The 24999-nt window shown below is 43.3% G+C and overlaps 1 protein-coding gene across 1 annotated transcript in view; it reads left to right on the top strand.

The window, feature by feature from the left end:
* The window catches only part of LOC307139809 (uncharacterized protein), a 61218-nt gene extending 40503 nt beyond the window's left edge, over window positions 1–20715 (top strand). The window contains exons 9-20 of the mRNA XM_079838913.1: window positions 3177–3350; window positions 4706–4879; window positions 4969–5142; window positions 6236–6409; window positions 6503–6676; window positions 11012–11185; window positions 11279–11452; window positions 13960–14133; window positions 14227–14400; window positions 16543–16704; window positions 17587–17681; window positions 20390–20715. Coding sequence (XP_079695039.1) covers window positions 3177–3350; window positions 4706–4879; window positions 4969–5142; window positions 6236–6409; window positions 6503–6676; window positions 11012–11185; window positions 11279–11452; window positions 13960–14133; window positions 14227–14400; window positions 16543–16704; window positions 17587–17662 — 1804 coding nt within the window. The 3' untranslated portion in view covers window positions 17663–17681; window positions 20390–20715. The remainder of the gene's footprint in view (window positions 1–3176; window positions 3351–4705; window positions 4880–4968; window positions 5143–6235; window positions 6410–6502; window positions 6677–11011; window positions 11186–11278; window positions 11453–13959; window positions 14134–14226; window positions 14401–16542; window positions 16705–17586; window positions 17682–20389) is intronic.
* The last annotated feature ends 4284 nt before the right edge of the window (window positions 20716–24999 follow it).

Raw genomic sequence — 24999 nt, 5'->3', positions numbered from 1 at the left:
CTTTTTGCATTCATCAGACCACCAGGGAACCATTTTACGCTTTCCTATTCCACCTCCTTTACCAATCACCTCTACAGCAGTAGAATGCATGACTTCTGTAATTTTTCCATTAAAATCATCCACACTATTGAAACTGTTTGGTTTTAGTACTAGTAACCTCTCACTACAGATCATATTATATTCTGCCCAATTAGCATTTCTTAACTTCCATCTAGGAAAACTTACTTCCTCCAATTGAACTGGTCCTACTCCAATAGTACTTATTATTGGGTAGTGATCACTACCTATTGTGGTATTCTCAAAAACATCCCATTCTGAGATGCTGGCTATTTGTTCAGACACCAAAGTGAGGTCTATAGATGATACCAATCCTCTCACTACATCTATTCTAGCCCCCCTTCCATCATTTAAACATACCAAACCCTCATCTTCTAAAAATTCTTCAACCATATTACCATTGATATCTGTGCTTGTACTACCCCAAAGAGTATTGTGTGCATTAAAATCCCCACACCATATTGTCTTATTCACCTCTTGACCAATTATATTTTCAAAGGTCTCTCTACTTAATTTCCCACATGGATTATAAAAATTCACTATCCATATATTTGTATTGCCTATCCATACCTCCACTACAATTGCTTCTGATTCTTTGTTTATACTTATAATCCTGTACCCCAGTCCCTGCTGAATAAAGGTTGCTACCCCACCTCCAGTACCAGCTTCCCTGTCCCTACGAACAGCTACATACCCATGTATTACAAAGTCTAGATGTGACTTGAGCCAAGTTTCTTGCACACATATAACTTGTGGTTTCTTATCCATTCCTTCAATAAAATTCTTAAACCTCGCCCATTAGAGTAAAGACTACAGGCATTCCATTGCAGAATCATAAGGACCATTATGTACCAGTACATGATGACTGTGTGTCTTGTATCCCTGCATTAAGTGTTTCATTTATTAATTCAATTGATATCTCTCCCACATCAAGATATTTTTCTGCCGCCCTTATTATGATTTTAATCCTCTCTGTTCTACTCTGTGTTTGAGCTGAGCAATTTATTATTTCAGCAAGAAATGTCTCAAACTTTACTTTGTCCACTCCTACATTTATCTTATTTGCTGTATCACACTCATTTCTTCCCTTATAATCGTTCAAATTGGGTCTCTGTTCAAGCACTTTCCTCATTGGTAGTTGGTGTACCAGATTTCTCTTTGTACTGACTTTTTTGATGGCCTCAGCATATGTGAGCTTCTCTTCTACTTTAACCCTCTGTACCTCAGCTGCTCGTTTGTGTGCTCCACATCCTTTATATGCTGCACTATGTTCACCTCCACAGTTACAACATTTTGCTTTTGTACCTTCACAACATTTGCCATATTCATGATCCTCTCCTCCACATTTGCCACACCGCTGTTTACCTCTGCACACTGCTGCCACATGCCCAAATTTCTGACATTTGAAACACCTCAATGGTGGTGGAATGTATAGTCGCACTTGGTAACTCAAATATCCTACTTTTACTCGTACCGGTAACACTTCCTCATTGAAATGTAACAAAACAGACAAACTCTCCTGCTTGCTCCCATTTTTAGTATACAATAATCGTTTTGCCTTCTCTACTTTAGCTCCTTCTACATTACTTAGGATGTCTTCAACTGATATATCTGTTGATACCCCTGTGATTACTCCTTGTACAGTTTTTTTTCTTTGCCAAGCAAAACACTTAATTTTCTTTCCATTTAAGGACGTAAGTTTAATCAAGCGATCTCGCTGTTTAGTGTTTGTACAAATAATCAGTAGACTGCCATCTCTCAGTGGTTTAACATTCACTGCTCCTACGCTTTCATGTAGTGCTTTAGTCAGCTTCAATGGGTTGACAGAACCAGGAGAATCAAATTGAAGCTTTACCTTTATCTCTTCCGTTTGGTTCAAATTAATAACACTACCCACATCTGACTCATAAGAACTTTGAGAATGTTTTTTCTTTCTTTTGCTTTTTCGCATCGTTTGCCATTCAGCCTCACTATTGTTCGTTTTTCCCGCGTCCTCTCCTTCCATCTCCTCCTCACTTCCTGACTCCACACCATTTCCTGCCATCTCAACTCCACACCCCACCCTCTTGCTAAGAGCTGAATGGAGAGTGGGTATTTAAAGAGTCTGGTAATGAGTGTCAGCTGGGGATGTAATCAGTGCAAGGCAAAGGCTTGTGGGGAATGTTGTGCGTCAGTGTAAGTGTGAGTTAGTATTCGGGAGATGGTTCCCTCCGATGGCCAGAGGAGGGAATCACAGAGTTCGTCTCTGTGACATCAAGTCTGACTGCAAGCTCAATTTTGATATGCATGTCAAAGGCTGTACTTATGTATATGTTAATTTATATCTCAAAAGATTTCAAAGATTTCAAACAAACTTCTTCCGCATTGTCATTTTGGGGTATTGTTTGTAGAATTTTGAGTAAAATAGTGAATTTAATCCATTTTGGAATAAGGCCATAACATAACAAAATGTGGAAAAAATGAAGCGCTGTGAATACTTTCCGGATGCACTGTATGCTGCTGCTACTTCACAAATAGCATTCATAAATCCTGTAGCAGATTTAGGCAGGTTTAGCAGAGGGAGGTGGAACTCAGCCTACTGCTACCAATGAACCAGACTATTTAAATGTTGAGCAAGCAGTCTCATTGGCTGTGGGATCAGCAGAGGCTAATCAGCTTGTGCCATGGTGTGATATTGATCTGGTCCCATTTGGACTATGGGAGCATAATTTATGATCATGCCAGGAAATCATAAACAGATGCTTGACATTGTGTAGTCTCCTGTGTTCTTAATCCCAAAGACTCTTTTCTTTGTTTGTTTTTGTCTATAAATGTTGAAGGGATTACCTCCCCTTTCATTGAAAGTGGTGCATCTTTGTGTGTCATCCTTTTCTCAAGTATTGGTAAATCTTTATATAAAATATAAATCAGAACTTAGTAGCATTGTTTTCCAACTTGGTGAAATCAAGTTATGGTTGATTTTCTGTATTATAAGTCTATTGATGATTTAGTCACATTTTAATGTATTTGGTGTTACGATGAGTCTCTGTGATCTGTTTTTGAGGGTGAGTTGATTTTTTTTGCATACTTTGTGAGTATTTTTTTTTTAAAGCTTGTTTTTCTCATTTCTCCTAATGTAGGTTAAGCTGCTGCTATATGACAGATGAAGGTTGTTCTGCTGTGACTTCAGCTCTGAAATCAAACCCATCACACCTGAGAGAGCTGGACCTGAGCGGGAATAAACTAGGAGACTCTGGAGTGAGAAACCTCAGTGATCTACTGATGAACCCACAATCACAGCTGGAGAAACTACAGTTAGTATCATTATACTGTACAGTTACAGTGAGATTACAGTTCTCTGTTTAGCTCAAGTTACATCATTTATACTGTAGCATTTTTAGATCACATATCACTTAAGGTGTGGTTATGAGTCTATCAGATGACCACTTCCCGCTTTTGATACGGGTCACCAGCTAAGAATACTCTCTTAACAATATAAGAACACTCCCAAAAGAGCTGTTCAGTCATTCAGAATCACTGTAAACTAGAGGGAGTTGGTCAGTTGATTTATCTGAAGGATTTTAGAGTCTGGACAACTAGTAGAGTCTTTGACCATCAACACAATGAAGACACAGTGTAATAAAATGAATGAAATGTATTAACAATAGATATGCAAGAGTAAATACTTCAACGATTATTAATTGTAGTAATGAACATGCACTTCTAAAGGATAGTTAACTAATAACCAAAAAGAAAAGTACTGAATGAACCAATAAACCCAATAAATGATGTGAACACAGAATGGATAAATGCAATGCTGTTGAACAGAAAGGAGCAATGGAAGAGAATTGTATGGGAATGCTTCTTATGGAAACCACCTAATGGTTCTGGCAAATGGTGATTATCTGTTCCATACGATGCCTAAACATTTATTTAGAGACCAAACATGATAATAAACGGTTAAATCATCGTCCACGCATTTGTTTATCTGTTAATGGATCTCTCCCGTGGACTGTTGTGTTTATAGTCAATAACCATTAACATATACTGTGCTTTGTATGAAGATGAAGTGGATGTGTTGCAGTTTATATAAATGTAAGGCCTGCAAACGTGTATGAATGGATTTAGATAGATTTCTGTGGCCTCTCTTTTGCTGCTGCATCCAGGAGGTCCTGAAGGATCTTTTATCGCAGCTCTTGCCTAAACCTTAGGAATGAGTTTGGTGGTTAAAGTCAGCTTTTAGAGAGATGGATATAAACTGGTGTCTGGAATGCCATCCTAACTGATGTTCCCCACAACACATTCTGTAAGAGTTTATTGGGCTGATGCATCATCATATCCTGCTCATGCTAAACTTCTCTTTAAATATGTTACAGTTTAACAGTAAATCCACATTGTTCTGAAGGGGGGCATCTTCCCCATCTTACCCTACATGTTGTTCTGCAGAAATATCATGAGATCTGCATCTGCTGCTACAATAAACAACAGAGATTAAAACAGAATGGTTTAAAAAATGAAAGAAGAAACAACAGTTTCCAGCAAACAGAACTAGTGTGACACGATTACAAGCTGAATATGGAAACTATAGACTAAATCACAGACTATATGCTGTAGCTCTTCAATAAGATGATCATCACAGATCTGAGTCATTTTCTCTTTCTGTCTTCAGTCTGATTGTCTGCAGTATTACAGAGAAACAGAGTCTCATCCTGACTTCAGCTCTGAAATCAAACCCATCACACCTGAGAGAGCTGAACCTGAGCAGGAATAATCTAGAAAACACAGGAGTGAAGCCCTTATGTGACGCACTGAAGGATTCACACTGTAAACTGGAGAGATTGAGGTCAGTCACATTCACATACAAGAAAGGAAAAGTGTTTTGATATTTGAATGAAACAGAATAAAGAGTTTTTCTCATTTCTCCTAATGTAGGTTAAGAGGCTGTTATATGACAGATGAAGGTTGTTCTGCTGTGACTTCAGCTCTGAAATCAAACCCATCACACCTGAGAGAGCTGGACCTGAGCAGGAATAAACTAGGAGACTCTGGAGTGAGAAACCTCAGTGATCTACTGATGAACCCACAATCACAGCTGGAGAAACTAAAGTTAGTATCATTATACTGTACAGTTACAGTGTGATTACAGTTCACTGTTTAGCTCACGTTACATAATTTATACTGTAGCATTGCATCTTCTGGCCTTTGCCATTGGTCACAATTAAAATTAAGTGTTGAACTAGTGAATAATTGCATTTCAAGTATTTGAAACTGATTGTGTAAGTCTGGGTAAGATGCCCCCGGGGTAAGATGAACCACACTTCATTATTTTTGTAAACAAACTTTGAAGTTGGCTTGAGAAAGCTGGACCGTAAAGTTTGAAGCGAGTGAGTAGACAGACAGATAGATACACACACTCTCACTCTATTTCTCTCTCTCTCACACACACACACACATGTTTGTTTTTGTGAAATGTGAGGACATTCCATAGGCGTAATGGTTTTTATACCGTGCAAACCGTATTTTCTATCCCCTTACACTGCCCCTGCCCCTACACCTACCCATCACATACACACACACACACACACACACACACACACACACACACACTGCCCCTGCCCCTAAACCTACCCATCACACACACACACACTGCCCCTGCCCCTAAACCTACCCATCACAAACACACACACACACACACACACGCACACACTGCCCCTGCCCCTAAACCTACCCATCTCACACACACACACACACACACACACACACACACACACACACACTGTAGAATGGCTGTTAATGGAGTCTGATGAGCCTCTCCAACTGTCAGATTTTGAATTTTGACAGTTGGAGTTTGAATAGTCTTGGCTCATCTGAACATTCCGTCAATGAAAGTCAATGGGATTTTTAATTCTTAAATCGTCATTTTTAGGAAAACCGTGAGTCGGATCTGAAGGTCTGAGCTGAGTTTGGTGGTTGTGGCTTTAAAGCTCTAGGAGGAGATACAGTCAGAAATTTAGTCTCAGAAGAATAATCTTTGATGAAAGGCTAATTTATCTACTAGCAACTCAAAGTGCATTACACATAAATTAAAATATTAATAAGAAAAAAAGGGAAACTATAGACTAAATGACAGACTATATGCTGTAGCTCTTCAATAAGATGATCATCACAGATCTGAGTCATTTTCTCTTTCTGTCTTCAGTCTGAGTGTCTGCAGTATTACAGAGAAACAGTGTCTCATCCTGACTTCAGCTCTGAAATCAAACCCATCACACCTGAGAGAGCTGGACCTGAGCGAGAATAAACTAGGAAACACAGGAGTGAAGCCCTTATGTGCCGTACTGAAGGATTCACACTGTAAACTGGAGAGATTGAGGTCAGTCACATTCACAAACAAGAAAGGAAAAGTGTTTTGATATTTGAATGAAACAGAATAAAGAGTTTGTTTTTCTCATTTCTCCTAATGTAGGTTAAGGCGCTGTGATTTGACAGATAAAGGTTATTCTGCTGTGACTTCAGCTCTGAAATCAAACCCATCACACCTGAGAGAGCTGGACCTGAGTGTGAATAAACTAGGAGACTCTGGAGTGAGAAACCTCAGTGATCTACTGATGAACCCACAATCACAGCTGGAGAATCTACAGTTAGTATCATTATACTGTACAGTTACAGTGAGATTACAGTTCACTGTTTAGCTCAAGTCACATCATTTATACTGTAGCATTGCATCTTCTGGCCTTTGACATTGGTCACAATTAAAATTAAGTGTTGAACTAGTGAATAATTGCATTTCAAGTATTTGAAACTGATTGTGTAAGTCTGGGTAAGATGCCCCCGGGGTAAGATGAACCACACTTCATTATTTTTGTAAACAAACTTTGAAGTTGGCTTGAGAAAGCTGGACCATAAAGTTTGAAGCGAGTGAGTAGACAGACAGATACACACACACACACACACTCTCACTCTATCTCTCTCTCTCACACACACACACACACACACACACACACACTGCCCCTACCCCTAAACCTACCTATCACACACACACACACACACACACACACACACACAGGGGGGGATTTGTGAAATGTGGGGACATTCCATAGGCGTAATGGTTTTTATACCGTACAAACCGTATTTTCTATCCCCTTACACTGACCCTGCCCCTAAACCTACCCATCACACACACACACACACACTGCCCCTAAACCTACCCATCACACACACAAACACACACACACACACTGCCCCTGCCCCTAAACCTACCCATCACACACACACACTGCCCCTGCCCCTAAACCTACCCATCACACACACACACACACACTGCCCCTACCCCTAAACCTACCCATCACACACACACACACACACACACACACACACACACACACACACTGCCCCTGCCCCTAAACCTACCCATCACACACACACACACACACACACACACACACACACACACACACACACACACACACACACTGCCCCTGCCCCTAAACCTACCTATCACACACACACACACACACACACACACTGCCCCTGCCCCAAAACCTACCCATCATACACACACACACACACACACACACACTGCCCCTGCCCCTAAACCTACCCATCACACACACACACACACACACACACACACACACACACACTGCCCCTGCCCCTAAACCTACCCATCACACACACACACACACACACACACACTGCCCCTGCCCCTAAACCTACCTATCACACACACACACACACACTGCCCCTGCCCCTAAACCTACCCATCACACACACACACACACACACACACTGCCCCTGCCCCTAAACCTACCCATCATACACACACACACACACACACACACACACACACACACACACTGCCCCTGCCCCTAAACCTACCCATCACACACACACACACACACACACACACACACACACTGCCCCTAAACCAGTGCTTCTCAAACTTTTTTGGTCATGCCCCCCTTTCAACCTATGCCCCCCCCCCCCCCCCCCCCCGCCCCCCGTCCCATAAATTAATTTCATACAAAAAAATTTGATTTTCTTTTTTTTTATTGAAATGAACATTTTTTTTAAACGTTTTGAAATTACTGACATTTTGAAATACATTTTGTGTTGCTGTTAAAACGGATAAGGCGCATAGCACATGAAGCACACAAATGCTTTAACTTTTGTGAATAACAGATTATAGCATAACTTTTCATTTAAATAATCAACATATTTACACATTTTAGTGATGCTACATATGAACACTCAGTGGCTGCAGTGAGCCTGGTTTTCACTGCACATTTTTTCAAAGCGGGGCTGCAGCTTTGATATTGCCACTCTTAAGTCATTTTCAATGTTGAGCTTAGATCTGTGCTTTGTCTTCAGTGAGGAAACAGCAGAGAACCCTGTTTCACACAGATAGGACGTAGCAAAGGGGAGCAGAATTGCAACTGCCTTCTGACCAATGAGTGGTAACTCCTTCTCCACACCAAGCCAGAATTCACTGAGGCTTTGTGATGGGAACTTTAGCCTCATGTTTGAGTCAGACGTCATTTCAATGAACTGCTCTTCCTCAGAGGAGCTCAGATCAGCAGGTGCAGAAGCAGTGAACGGATCTCTCACCCAATCAAACTGCACAGTATTGTCAGGGAAGTACTGCTGAAAATTACGTCTCATAGCAGAAATGTGTTCCAAAAAACACGGGATCGGTGTGATTTCTGTGAGCTTATTAATTTCTGAAAATCTTTTAAGATTTTCAAATGAATCTGTATTGCCTTGCTCAAGTTTCCTGCCCCACATCTCCAATTTTCGGACGAATGAGTTGACTTGGTCTGCCAGATGTGGTAGGTGTTTGTCTTTGCCCTGCAGCTGAAGGTTTAATTGGTTCAGCTTGGCGAACATATCACTGAGATATGCCAATTTCATTAAAAATTGTTCATTGCTGAACTTGCTGGCAAGCTCAGTCAATCCTTCTTCCTGCAGAAAAATTTTAATTTGCTCCCTGAGTTCAAACACCCTGGATGGCACTTTGCCGCGGGAGAGCCATCTCGTTTCGCTGTAAAACAGCACAGCACTGTGATCGGTGCCCATCTCCTGACAGAGCGTGGAAAACAGTCGGGATTTCAGCGGTCTTGTTTTGATGTAATTTACCGCAGTAACAACGTCCGTCAAAACATCATTTAACTCAGGACTTAACTGCCGTGATGCGAGTGCTTCTCGGTGTATAAAGCAGTGAGTCCACTTCGCTTTCGGTGCGACTCTCTTGATGAGTGCCTGCAATCCTGCTCGTTTCCCAGCCATGGTCTGTGCGCCGTCCGTGCAAATTCCCAAGCAGTCCTCCCATTTAATCCCTGCCTCTGTCAAGTACGAATCAATAATCTTGAAAAGTTCATCAGTCGTTGCTCTGTTTGGGATGTACTTGCAAAACAGTATATCTTCAGTCAGTGAGTTTTCATCAACGAAGCGCACATACGCGATTAACAAACTGTCCTTGGAACTGTCAGTGGCCTCGTCAACTTGGAGCGCAAAACGTTTCCCTTTTATTTTCTCAATGAGCTGTTCCTCCACGTCATTTGCAATATCAGAAATTCGTCTTGATATTGTGTCATTAGACACTGGGATAGTCTTTAATTTCGTGACACTCGCCTCATCAAGCATAACTGACACCATATCCATGGCAGCGGGCAGAATCAATTCTTCTGCAATCGTGTGTGATTTCTTGCATTGTGCAATGCGATAAGCAATTTTGTACGAAGCCAGTTGTGCTTTCGTTGTTGCTGAAGTGGCTTTTACAAAATTACTTTGCTGCCCACGACATTGATCAAGTTTTCTTTTAAAAAACTCAAGTGGCTTTTGAACATAATTCGGATGTACCGTCTCAATGTGTCTTCTTAATTTGTTAGGTTTCATGCTGTCTGCTGCCAGCGTTTTAAGACATAGGACACACATGGGCCTCTCCTCTTCGCCAATAACATTAACAGTAAAGCCGAGAGCAAGATATGCCTCGTCATACTTTCTGCATTTCGCTTTTAAATGACCAGCCCCTGCCTGGGATGTCTGTGAGACCTCATCTACTGCTTTTCTCTTGCCTTTTAAAAAGCGATCCATCTTCCACGGGACGACAGGTAACTTGACAGTTGTAGTTGTTGTTTTTTAAATGTCCTGCGCCCCCCCACCCCCCGCTACGTCATTTGCTGGTTTTTGTTTTTGTTTTTTTTTGTTTTTTTTAAATGTCCTGCGCCCCCGCTACGTCATTTGCCGTTTTATTTTTTATTTTTTTTAATGTCCCGCGCCCCCCCTTCAGTACCCGTGCGCCCCCCCTAGGGGGCGCGCCCCACACTTTGAGAACCACTGCCCTAAACCTACCCCTCACAGTAGACTGCACAGTTTACTTTCTGTGAAAAAAACCTAATTCTGTGATTTATAAGCATTTTGAAAAGTGAGGACATGGGGAACGTCCTCATATTTCACCCTCTTTTTGTAATACCCATGTCATTATACACATTTGTGTCCTGCTATTTCACAAAAACATGCGCACACACACACACACACACACACACACACACACACACACACACACACACACACACACACACACACACACACACACACACACTGCCCCTACCCCTAAACCTACCCATCACACACACACACACACACACACACACACACACACTGCCCCTACCCCTAAACCTACCCATCACACACACACACACACACACACACTGCCCCTACCCCTAAACCTACCCATTTCACACACACACACACACACACTGCCCCTACCCCTAAACCTACCCATTTCACACACACACACACACACACACACACTGTAGAATGGCTGTTAATGGAGTCTGACGAGCCTCTCCAACTGTCACATTTTGAATTTTGACAGTTGGAGTTTGAATAGTCTTGGCTCATCTGAACATTCCGTCAATGAAAGTCAATTTGATGATCATCACAGATCTGAGTCATTTTCTCTTTCTGTCTTCAGTCTGAGTGATTGCAGTATTACAGAGAAACAGTGTCTCATCCTGACTTCAGCTCTGAAATCAAACCCATCACACCTGAGAGAGCTGGACCTGAGCTGGAATAAACTAGAAAACACAGGAGTGAAGCCCTTATGTGACGTACTGAAGGATTCACACTGTAAACTGGAGAGATTGAGGTCAGTCACATTCACAAACAAGAAAGGAAAAGTGTTTTGATATTTGAATGAAACAGAATAAAGAGTTTGTTTTTCTCATTTCTCCTAATGTAGGTTAAGCTGCTGTGATGTGACAGATGAAGGTTGTTCTGCTGTGACTTCAGCTCTGAAATCAAACCCATCACACCTGAGAGAGCTGGACCTGAGTGTGAATAAACTAGGAGACTCTGGAGTGAGAAACCTCAGTGATCTACTGATGAACCCACAATCACAGCTGGAGAAACTACAGTTAGTATCATTATACTGTACAGTTACAGTGTGATTACAGTTCACTGTTTAGCTTATTTTAAGGCAACTGGACTCAAGTCACATCATGTATAGCTCTGCACTTTCTGGTGTTTCTCCATCTGAAGAAAGATTCAGAAATACTGTTAGTTAACGGCTTATGTGTGTCAGTAGAAGAGCATTAAACTTTGAAGCATTTGAAACTGTGGCTATAAAATAGTTTCATATGCTGAAATCTGACAAATATTTGCTCTGAAACAATACAGAAGTGAGAACAGACTAAAAACAGGTCAACAAATGACAGTAGATTATTCTGACAGAGTTACAGTTAAACTGGACTGATGGCACTTTTCACTAAATCTTAATTTATTATGTAAAATGTGTATTTAGAGGATTTAATCTATACTTGTACATGCTTTTCTGATGTTGAAAATCAGTCCATTTAAAGGGGACATCGGATGGCCATTTTCCACAAGTTGGTATGATTCTTTAGGGTCTTCATGAAAAAGTCTGTAACATACTTTGGTTAATATTCCTCAATCGAGTAAAACAACAGCCTTTAACTCCTCAAAAACAGCTCTGTTCACAGCGACCTGTTTCAGTGCCTGTCTCTTTAAATGCTAATGAGCTACTGCTGACCTCACCGCTCTCTTCCTAAGCTAACATACGATAATGTTAGCCAACCGTATTGTGGATTGTTACTCTCACAATTTCCTATAGCACACATCTATTGTAAGCTTTTACCTAATTTATGAAAATTAGGGCTTATCTAAGTGATTTTTCTGACAGATGTTGTGATTGCGATTTGCGATTTAATCTTGTGAAGTCAAGCTTCAGCTCAATATCCTCAATAGTGTGCAACACACACTCTTAATTAAAGGAGTACAACATGCCTTTAACTGTTGACCCCTCCACTAGCTCGAGGTCTAGCAGATGCAGTGTGCCTTTCCATTAGTGGTCATTTTGTCAGTGTGAAGCCTCGGATCCGCTCGGCGGACGTGTTCCACTCATGAGCAGTAGATCGGCTACTCTGGGCAATTTCCCTCTATGAATTATTCCACATCTGGCTGTCTTTATAATGTTTTAATGACAGATCGTAGAGGTGCGGGTAGAGACGGATTTATTCACACAGCCTCTGAACATTTCCAACGTCCCCTTTAAAGGAAATGTATGTAAGATTGTGGCCAAAACTGGTACTGCAATCACTTTCAATTGACTGTAGAGCGGTGTATCCCCTCTCCCCCTGACTCGAGGTTGCCAGATAGGCTGCAGGATCCAGCAGGAACGTAGGCTCTGCTACAAGGAGCTTCCAATGGCAAGTGACGAGTCCTACACAGCAAGTTCTTTGTTTTTTCATTGTCACAACATTTTTCTGATTCATAACGAGGTCTTTTAGGTTTTGTAAAGTTTTATTTTTTATCCAAAAAGTTTGTAGCTGCAGCTGTGGTAACTAGAGCAGAGCTGGCAACCCGGATGCTGTAACACTACTGACTTCGTGATTGGTAGATAGGTGGAGGGTGGAGCTTCAGGCCAAAACACAACATGTCAACATCAACATCAGTTGAGGGCTGCAACTTCACTTTTAAAATCACAATATCCTGGCCGGACTACTGTTGTCAGTGATATAAGTATTTGAAATTAACATGATTTCTTAATGTCTAGTGACCTATCAGGGCGATTTTATGATTCATTGAAATACATTTCTTACATACAGTTCCTTTAAATATTAACTATTCTATTGTTTCTATATTATATATTAATCTACAGTGATAAATGCACATACATAGATGTAGATCAGAAATTTGTTATTTTAATATTATTTATATGCATAATTAAATCTATAATGTATTTGTGAAGTTTAAGTGCATGAGAAAGTTATATATACTGCATGAGCTGAAGTTTGCATGACATATTACTGTCATATGGCATGGACAAGGGACAGGGAGATAATTTTGGTCATACAAGAATGTGTGTACATGTTCTGTCATGGACTGTATGAAGGACCTTACTGTATATGTAGCACCTGTTTCCGATGATGTAACAGTAGCTTATATTATCAACTGATGTAAGCATGAAGTATATATTCTATTTTAAACAGACCAACATGTTTCTTTACCTTGTAAGGATTTGCAAATCTGTAGTCAGTGGTATATAATGCTCACTGTTAATGTACAACCTCAGAGAAACATACAGCTGGCACGAAAATAACACATTTCTCTCCTGTGTCTCGAGACATATGACAATAAAGAGTTTTTGACAAGGCCACTGGTATCTGGTCCTGTGATTCAATCATAACGGGGACAAAAGCTGAATTTTCAGATCTACAATAGAACAGAGATTAAAACAGAATTGTTTAAAAAATGAACACAACAGTTTCCAGCAAACAGAACTAGTGTGACACGATTACAAGCTGAATATGGAAACTATAGACTAAATCACAGACTATATGCTGTAGCTCTTCAATAAGATGATCATCACAGATCTGAGTCATTTTCTCTTTCTGTCTTCAGTCTTTATGATTGCAGTATTACAGAGAAACAGTGTCTCATCCTGACTTCAGCTCTGAAATCAAACCCATCACACCTGAGAGAGCTGGACCTGAGCGAGAATAAACTAGAAAACACAGGAGTGAAGCCCTTATGTGCCGTACTGAAGGATTCACACTGTAAACTGGAGAGATTGAGGTCAGTCACATTCACAAACAAGAAAGAAATTGTGTTTTGATATTTGAATGAAACAGAATAAAGAGTTTGTTTTTCTCATTTCTCCTAATGTAGGTTAAGAGGCTGTGATGTGACAGATGAAGGTTATTCTGCTGTGACTTCAGCTCTGAAATCAAACCCATCACACCTGAGAGAGCTGGACCTGAGCGGGAATAAACTAGGAGACTCTGGAGTGAGAAACCTCAGTGATCTACTGATGAACCCACAATTACAGCTGGAGAAACTACAGTTAGTATCATTATACTGTACAGTTACAGTGTGATTACAGTTCACTGTTTAGCTCAAGTCACATCATTTATACTGTAGCATTGCATCTTCTGGCCTTTGCCATTGGTCACAGTTAAAATTAACTTTTGAACTAGTGAATAATTGCATTTCAAGTATTTGAAACAATGAACTGATTGTGTAAGTCTGGGTAAGATGCCCCTGGGGTAAGATGACCCACCACCACCACCTTAATTTTTTTCTCCTGACCATAGACGAGACAAAATCTCATCTCAGCACTTTTGATAAATGGCTAATTTATCTAATTATGTGTCTGGAAAATATTTATCAGTGATATTGTATTATTTTTTTGAGTACCAAAGTTTTTGTGTCTAATTGTTAATGAGGGATTTCTCATTATATATATATATTATATTAGTATATATATTAATATATATATATATATATATATATATATTTTTTTTTTTTTTCTTCTCATTTTAACGCATTAAAAATATTTAAAGCAATTAACGTTAGTTCGTTTTTATATAAATTTTTGCCCCACGTTACATTATATTCTCACGCTCTTTTTCATGTTATGCTTTTAAACCATCTAAGCGCGACAAGACAGAAGAGAACACGCTGTATAAGTGTCCTGACACACACACAGGTTTTTTTTTTGTGATATGTGGGGACATTCCATCGGCGTAATGGTTTCATACCATACAAACCGTATTTTCTATCCCCTTACACTGCCCCTAAACCTACCCATCACACACACACACACACACACACACACACACACACACACACACACACACACACACACACACACACACACACACACACACACTGCCCCTGCCCCTAAACCTACCCATCACACACACACACTGCCCCTGCCCCTAAACCTACCCATCACACACACACACACACACACTGCCCCTGCCCCTAAACCTACCCATCACACACACACACACACACTGCCCCTGCCCCTAAACCTACCCATCACACACACACACTGCCCCTGCCCCTAAACCTACCCATCACACACACACACACACACACACACACACACATACTGCCCCTGCCCCTAAACCTACCCATCACACACACACACACACACACACACACACACACACACACACACACACACACACACACACTGCCCCTGCCCCTAAACCTACCCATCACACACACACACACACACACACACACTGCCCCTGCCCCTAAACCTACCCATCACACACACACACACACACACACACACACTGCCCCTGCCCCAAAACCTACCCATCACACACACACACACACACACTCACACACGCACACACACACACACACACTGCCCCTGCCCCAAAACCTACCCATCACACACACACACACACACACACACACACACACACTGCCCCTAAACCTACCCATCACACACACACACACACTGCCCCTGCCCCTAAACCTACCCATCACACACACACACACACACACACACACACACACTGCCCCTGCCCCTAAACCTACCATCACACACACACACACACACACACACACACACACTGCCCCTGCCCCTAAACCTACCCATCACACACACACACACACACACACACACACTGCCCCTAAACCTACCCATCACACACACACACACACACACACACACACACACACACACTGCCCCTAAACCTACCCATCACACACACACATACACACTGCCCCTGCCCCTAAACCTACCCATCACACAAACACACACACACACACACACACACTGCCCCTGCCCCTAAACCTACCCATCACACACACACACACACACACACACACACACACACTGCCCCTGTCCCTAAACCTACCCATCACACACACACACACGCACACACACTGCCCCTGCCCCTAAACCTACCCATCACACACACACACTGCCCCTAAACCTACCCATCACACACACACACTGCCCCTAAACCTACCCATCACACACACACACACACACACACACACACACTGCCCCTGCCCCTAAACCTACCCATCACACACACACACACACGACAAGACAGAAGAGAGAACGCGCTGTACGTCAGTGTCCTGTCTGTCGGTGTTATACATATATTTGTGTAAAACTCTTCATCTTAATGATTTGTTTGTGAGATAATCTCTCTTCCTCTGTTTGTGTCTTTCTAGTCTACAGCACTGTGGCATTACAGATGTTTCTTCTTTAACTCAGTCTTTGACTAACTCAAAAGCACTGCAGTTTTTAAAAGATCTTGATCTGAGTTACAATAATATCGGAGACTCAAAGCAGCGGCTCAGAGACGAGCTACGAGACTCAAACTGTGTCCTGAGGTGAGGAAACATCACTGTGATATTAAAGAGAGCTTCATTTACCTCTGATATGAGAACAAACCTTTCAAATATTCATGAGAGGAAATTATCATTAAGCTTTATTGCAACAAAGGGTTTGTGTGAGAACAAAATGTAAAGTTGATTAAAATGTTTAACACAAAGGAGGAAAGAGAACAAAAGCACACAGTCACAGCTTTACACAGCAACACCTGCTTTATTAACTGTGTCAGTAATAGAGAATCATTTCAGTCTGAAAATAGACTTGGTCAGATTGTAGGAAAACGCTGCTAAAATCAGTTCAGCTTCAGCTCACAGCCGTCCAGCCTCACATGAGAAATGTCTCTGTCTCGAGTGTGTTTTTACTGTGACAAGCAACACGTCACACTACTTTACACTCACTTTACTGTCAGTGATTTACTAAGAGCCCTACAAACATGTGTAAACTAGAGGGCAAACGGCTTTAACTAGTGGAAGTTTAACTGACAGGTTTGAACTGAAGATAACATTTGTGTTTGCTCGCTGTGGTTTATTCCATACGCCGTACACTCATTAGCATGTGTTTCTCCTTTACAGTGACTCAATAGGAGTCGCAGGTCCTTCTGCAGTCACACACACACACACACACACACACACACACACACACACACACACACACACACACACACACACACACACATATGAACACCATTCATGTTTTAAATCTAGAGTATTTAATGCACAAATATTGTTTGAGGAATATCTCTGCAGGATAATGTAAAGTCAGTAATTAATCTGATTACAGGAATTAAATGTCACTTCTTTTTACTCAAAAACAGTATATAACAAATTTGCACTTTGTTCCACTGAACACTGATTGTTTTCTCTTCTGGTTCCTCCTTACAGACTAGATGAAGATCAATCACCAAATGTCCCTGATGAATTGTTTACATCAATGTTAAAATCTTTGATATGGTCATGAGAGGATCAGAAAGCATCAGGTGATCACAGAAGAGCCTCACTACTGTGTCTATGAGGAGAAATAAATGTGTGATTAATGTGTAAATGTGTTTCATACAGCTGGAAGAGACTCAGACTTTACAGTTAAATAAAGCAGCGTGTGTGTTAGTGTAGTGATGCTTGTGACGTGTTTGAAACGTCACCATCATTAAGTACGTGGCCAATTGGGTACCTCTCCGCTTTTGTATATAAGTTTGTTGTTCATGCCCCCCTGGAGTGCGTCTTGGTCGAAAGCCCGCCCCTTTTTCCTCGCACTGTTGTGGATCGCAGGTATGTGTTGGTAGCAATGTAGCTTTGTTGTTAGAGTTGAATGCTATGAGTGATATCATGCGATCTTTACTTTAGTGTGACGTTTATGGCAAGCCATTTTAACATTTAAAAGCTATACTGGATGTGTATTGCAGATATCTGTAATTCAGTTTTGCCTAGTCAAAAAGAACATTTCAGATATCCGCGACTACATTCTTCCTATCCATAATTGTCGTTTCAGATATCCACAAAGACATTCTTCCTAGGACAAATGACGTCATGTTTGCCATTCATTTGTATGGGGTTTATCATTACAGATATCTACAATTCAGTTGCAGATATCCGTAATTCACACAGTGGATATCTGCAACTGAATTGTAGATATCTGTATTTCAAGTTTGAGATATCTACAATTTGATTCTGACCAATCGCAACTCAAGTTCAAGATATCTTTAATTCACCATAATTCAAGATATCTACATGTTCCTTTTTAGATATCTTAAATCAAGTTTTGACTAGGCGTAATGACATTGTAGATATCTGTAACTTGAATTATGACTAGTCAAAATGACGTTATAGATATCTCAAACTGGAGTTAGGGATAGTCGTAATTTTTGTAGATATCTGTTATCAAGTTATAGATATCTTTAAATGAAATTTTATCATAGATATCTGAATTTTGAGATATCTGTAACTTTCATTCTTTCTAGTCAAAATGTAATTACAGATATCTTGAATTGGAGTTTTGACTATTCGAAATGACGTTACAGATATCTGAATGCAAATTAGACCCACATCCCACTTTAGGTGGGAGCAGAGCTTGTTGTTCAAATCATCAAATCACATAGCACCTGTTAACTATTAACTTGTATTTACACTGATTAGCACAATGTCGGAGCTGCCAGAAAGTGTTTTTAATCATCTTTTTAATGCTGCAACCCGTGCTAGACAGGAGCTGGCAGCAAGAAATGATGATTCATTACTTTCTACAACAAAAATTTGCGTCTATTAGAGTTTTCAGTTGAGCCAAACTGCTTTTGAGTTCATTGTTTGTGTCAGGTGATAGCAAATGTTAAATTCTTCCGAGATTTCTTTCACAGTTTTCAATAGAACGACGTTCTCTCTCTCCACAAATCCCCTGTGTGAGGGCTCGTTCAATTTCATGTCATTTTCTGGTGTTTTTTTTTCGATTACAGCCAACGCCATGACTGCTTCTTTCTTCTTCCATTCATAGAAATAAGGAAATGAACCCACTTCCTCTTTGATTATAGCGGGAGCTGGGGAATATGGATATCTAAAATAGAACAACGTCATGCACAATAATTTGCACTAGTCATAATGACATTTGAGATATCTTTGACTTTCATTCTGCCTAGGAAAAACGGAATTACAGATATCTGCAATTGTCATTTGAGATGTGTGACGAGTTTAATGTCGGTTTCAATGATGTCATTGCAGATATCTGTAATTCAGTTTTGCCTAGTCAAACTGAATTACTGATATCTCTATCTGTCATTTCGACTAGTCGCAATTACGTTACAGATATCTTGAATGGCAATTCCAAATATCCAAAATGTAATTAGGACTAGCTAGAAATACGTTGTTGATATCCACAATTTTAATTCCAGATAGCCAAACCTAGCTTTTAAATGCTAAAACGGCTTGCCATATGGTGTACTGCTTACCCTCAGGTACGTTTTAATGTGGTACATTCGGTGTTGTGAGAAGTTTGGTTTGAGTTTCCTATAGTTATGCGTTTTAGCGTGGTGTGTCTACAGGGTATGTACAAGGTATGACTGTGTGTGTGTGTGTGGTTGTGAGTGTCCCATCGTCTAATAAGGTGAGTAGTTTGTTTCTCCCTTGTAAATCGTGTATGTTTTAAGTTGAAAGTGTAATAAATGTTTACGTTTAGGGTCCTCGTTAAGGCATTGCGCCTTCTCTCCCCTCCTCTCTCTCTCTCTCTCTCTCTCTCTCTCTCTCTCTCCTCTCTCTCTCCAATCCGCGCTCTGGGCCGCGCTGCTGCTTTGGGTCATCAGACACTTCTAGTCCAGTGGCTAAGTGGGCTGGATATTTGTTTCTTTTTGTTGTGGTCGTTATTTTGGTTGGTTTAATTTGTTTTTGTTATTTGTATTGAGTTATTTTGTATTACTGTCACCAACTCTCAGTTCCTTTTGAGATTTTGACTGTTTTGTTAACAGTCACTATTAACTGGAGTGATTACCGCTATGCGGTATCGATGATCTCGGTGATATTGCAATCTTGAGCCGTGATCAGTTCTGAGTTTGATCTTTGCTGCTGTGACAGTATACGCTGCCTTCTTTAATTAATACTTTTACATTTTGCTAATTTGAGTATTGTATGTTTTGTTTATATTTGTTCAGTATTTTGATTCTGGTTTGTTTGTCTTCTAATGTAATTCTCTTCTTTGTGTGTTTTGCAGGAGCTGAGTGTTCCTTGCGAGCGGGCTGGTGTTGGGTTACACAGGCTTCACTTTAATACGGGTTGTCATTTATTGCTGTGTCACTATTTCTGGTCATTATTTGCAGTGATTCTTTGTGGATGTGATTTTGATTGGTGAGATTTGTTTTTTTGCACTGGGTGTACCATACTAGCCCGCTTCTCATAAAGGAAGCCTCAGCCTCCCCCTTTGCATTGATTAATTTTGTTTTCTTTTTCATTTGACTACAACAATTAAATGCTGTGTTTGGGATTTTAAATTTTGTAAACTCTTTTTAACTTTAATAAAGATATCTGTTTAAACGGAAACTCACGCCTCTTGCCCTTTCCAAGTGGAGCTTATTTGCGTGTTCTTTTTGATAATTTCCCCGTTTTCGGGGTGGCGTAGTCATTACAAATCAGCCACATGCTACATTAGCATGCATATCAGAAACATGTGATATTGAGGATTAATGTTGGTTTGGTGTTCAGCCAAATGATGGTTTTGTTTTATGTAAAGGAGGAACAGAGGAAGAGCTCAGATGAGTCTCTCAGCAGAAATCTTCAGGCTCTTCAGTATCAGGCCTACAAATATAATAATGTTCGATTGAACTCATCCATAATGATAAAAATGTTTCTAATCATAAATGTGATTGTCAAGTATAGCACATAAATGTATCATATGATATAAAGTCTACAATGTGATTTTTGAATGCGATATTTTTACATGATCTCTTATATTTTATGCACAGAATATATTTGTTTTCTGTTGTATTGTATATTAAGTTAGCTCTGTGTCTGTTAATGCTCAGATATACAGTATATTGTCTTTGTTCTGCTATAATTGATGCCCATATTTTGACTTCATTAAATCCAAACTCCCTTCCTGAAATTATTGGCATAGCCACTGCGTGATATTTGTTGTCTTTAGCGGAGACATTGATTTTATTGATTGATGTGTCTCGGATCATTAAGATTTTTAACTCCTGCATATCCCAGTGAGGGAATGCCAAGATGCCTACCCGTGGGGAGGACTTAAGAGACACATATGAGCCGGTAGGGGCTGCATATGGAAGATCTCTAGGGTACCAGCCGAAGGTGGATTTTTAACCCTAGGGGTGGCGGGGACACGCCAAGGGAAGAAACCTGCTCACTGCGGAGGCTTACGGTGAAATACTCGTGTGGGGGTCGCCGGAGGGCAACCATGCACATGGGGCACCTGGCCGGACATGAGGGTCTGGGCTCGAAAGGGCAGACTGAACTGATGTCGGCGTCGACAGTGCTGGAGGAGCTCAGGGCTCTCGGGGAGCTCACCTGAGGAAAAAATCGCACGTATCCAGTCCGTGGAGTGGAATGGCGAGCAAGCGAAGACACCTGAGCCTGGCCCATCACCGGCCCCTCGGGGGGGCGAGTACATAGTCGGACACTGGCTCCACTCGGAGATTGTAGAATCTGGCGAATGTGTTGGGTGTCGCCCAGCCTGCAGCTCTGCAGATGTCTGCTAGCGAGGCGCCATGCGCTAAAGCCCAAGAGGAGGCCACACTCCTAGTGGAGTGTGCCCTCACACCAAGGGGACATGGGCGACCTTGCTGCTGGTAAGCCAAAACAATGGTGTCCACTATCCAGTGAGACAGCCTTTGCTTTGAGAGAGCACTTCCCTTCCGCTCTCCACCATAACAGACAAAGAGCTGGTCTGAGGTCCTGAAACACTGCGTCATGTCTACGTAGGCGCGGAGCGCGCGTACTGGACAGAGCAATGCCAAGGCTGGGTCTGCCTCCTCCAAAGGCAGCGCTTGCAGGTTCACCACCTGGTCCTTAAACGGAGTGGTGGGAACCTTGGGCACATATCCAGGCCGGGGTCTCAGGATCACGTGAGAGTTGGCCGGCCCGAACTCCAGGCACGCTTCGTCAACCGAAAATGCCTGCAGGTCCCCGACCCTCTTAACGGAGGCCAATGCGGTCAGCAGAGCCGTCTTCATAGACAGGAACTTAATATCAACCGACCGCAAAGGCTCAAAGGGAGGTCTCTGCAGAGCACTTAACACTACTGCGAGGTCCCAAGAGGGTACGAGAGGAGAGCGAGGAGGATTCAGTCTACTCGCTCCCCTCAGGAACCTGATGACCAGGTCGTGCTGACTTACCTTCTTGTTCTCCAAGAGATCGTGGTGGGCAGATATTGCGGCCACATATACCTTGAGGGTGGAGGGAGACAGCCTTCGCTCCAGCCCCTCTTGGAGAAATTCAAGCACGGACCCGATCGGGCATTTCCAGGGGTCTTCTTGGCGGGAAGAGCACCAGGTGACGAAGAGGTTCCACTTCAACGCATAGGCATGCCGAGTGGACTCTGCCCTAGCGGAAGTGATGGTGGCGACCACCGTAGGTGGTAGGCCACTCAAACCTGCCGCGTCACGTCTAGGAGCCACACGTGGAGGCTCCAGAGGTCGGGACGCGGGTGCCATAGGGTGCCCCGTCTCTGAGTAAGGAGGTCCGGTCTCAGAGGAATAGGCCAGGGAGGGGCTGTCGCAAGGAGTATGAGTTCGGGGAACCAGGTCCAGCCGTGCCAGTACGGGGCGACCAAATGGACCTGCTCCTTGTCCTCCCTGATCTTGCACAGGAGCTGTGCGAGAATGCTCACTGGGGGGAACGCATATTTGCGTAGGCCCCGCGGCCAGCTGTGCGCCAGTGCATCCGTGCCGAGCGTGCCCTCGGTCAGGGAATAGTACAGGCTGCAGTGGGAAGAGTCGTGGGAGGCAAACAGATCTACCTGTGCGTCGCCGAACTGTTCCCAAATCAGCTGAACCGTCTGGGGATGGAGTCTCCATTCTCCCGGGAGAGGCTGAAACCGCGAGAGCTCGTCGGCTGCGTGGTTCAGGACTCCCGGAATATGGACAGCACGAAGGGACCTCAGGCGCTTCTGACTCCATAGGATGAGATGGCGGGCGAGTTGAGACATACGGCGGGAGCGTAGACCGCCCTGGTGGTTGATGTACGCTACTACGGCCGTGTTGTCTGACCGGACAAGCACATGTTGACCCTTCAGCAGCGCTCGGAAGCGGTGCAGGGCGAACCGTACTGCCAGCAACTCGAGGCAATTGACATGCAGGGGGCGCTGGGGTCCTGTCCAGGAGCCCGCGGCTGCTTGTCCATTGCACATGGCACCCCAGCCCGTGGCAGAGGCATCCGTCGATACGACAACATGCCTGGAAACTCGTTCTAAGGGCACACCGGCCCGTAGAAAACTGAGGTTCGACCACGGGGTCAGCGTCTGTAAGCAGGCCCGAGTCACTTGGACCCGGAGCGTGCCAGACTGCCATGCCCATCTTGGGACTCGATCGCGAAGCCAGTGCTGAAGCGGTCTCATATGAAGCAATCCGAGCGGCGTTACCGCGGCTGCAGATGCCATATGCCCCAGGAGCCTCTGAAATAGTTTCAGTGGAACCGCACTCTTGCTCTCGATTTGACGGAGGCAAGTCAGCAGAGACTGCGCACGCTCGCTCGTAAGCTGCGCGCACATGGCGACCGAGTCGATCTCCATACCGAGAAAAGAGATCCTCTGCACGGGGCAAAGTTTGCTCTTTTTCCAGTTGACCCGAAGGCCCAGACGGGCTAAGTGGTGGAGAACCAGATCTCTGTGTCCGCACACCTGCTCTCGAGAGTGGCCTAGTATGAGCCAGTCGTCGAGGTAGTTCAGGATGCGAACCCCGTGCTGCCGAAGGGGCGCAAGGGCTGCCTCTGCAATCTTCGTGAAGACGCGAGGGGACAGAGATAGCCCGAATGGGAGAACTGCGTACTGATATGCCTGCCCCTCGAAAGCAAAACGTAGGAACGGTCTGTGTCGAGGAAGGATGGAGACATGGAAGTAGGCGTCCTTCAGGTCGATCGCTGCAAACCAATCGTGAGGATGAACGCATTCGAAAAGGCGTTTCGCAGTCAACATCTTGAACGGAAGCCGGTGAAGGGATCAGTTCAAGATGCGAAGGTCCAGGATTGGTCGTAACCCACCGGTTTTCTTGGGTACAATGAAGTAGGGGCTGTAGAACCCCGACTTCATCTCGGCCGGAGGGACAGGCTCGATCGCACCCTTCGCCAGTAGAGTGGCAATCTCCGCACGCATGACGGGGGCATGGGCCCTGGTCACGGTATAGCGGACTCCCCTGTAACGGGGAGGAGCCTGCGCGAACTGAATCGCGTAGCCGAGCCTGACGGCCCGCGCAACCCAGCGGGACAGCCCCGGAAGCTGAAGCCACGCTTCCAGAGGCTGCACCAACGGGGTCATGCGGACGGCAGACGTACCCCGGGTGGGGCAGCGAGGCAGCGTTACCGGCCCGGACAGGGGGAGGCTGGGGGGCGTCCCGGTGTGGGGGCACGGTTAACGGCTGCGCCCTGACAGAGGAGACCAGGGAAGGACTCGCGTTCCACTGGGGTCTGCTCTGCCAGGGGGCTGGCGACAGAGAGGGACGAGGGAGAGGGTGGCGCGCACTGCCGTCACCGATCTCTGGGGGCTCAGGGATGGGGTTGTCAGTTCTTTCTTTAACCACATTAGGGTGCTGCTGACCCGGGGGCCAGCAGCTGAACAAAACATTCTCCCCCGGCCCTCCACCGGGGGAAGGAGCG

This window comes from Gobio gobio, assembly GCF_949357685.1.
Source record: "Gobio gobio genome assembly, chromosome: 16".
NCBI lineage: Eukaryota > Metazoa > Chordata > Actinopteri > Cypriniformes > Gobionidae > Gobio > Gobio gobio.
Note: the sequence above shows the minus strand (reverse complement) of the source record. Positions and strands in the feature narration are given on the sequence as shown.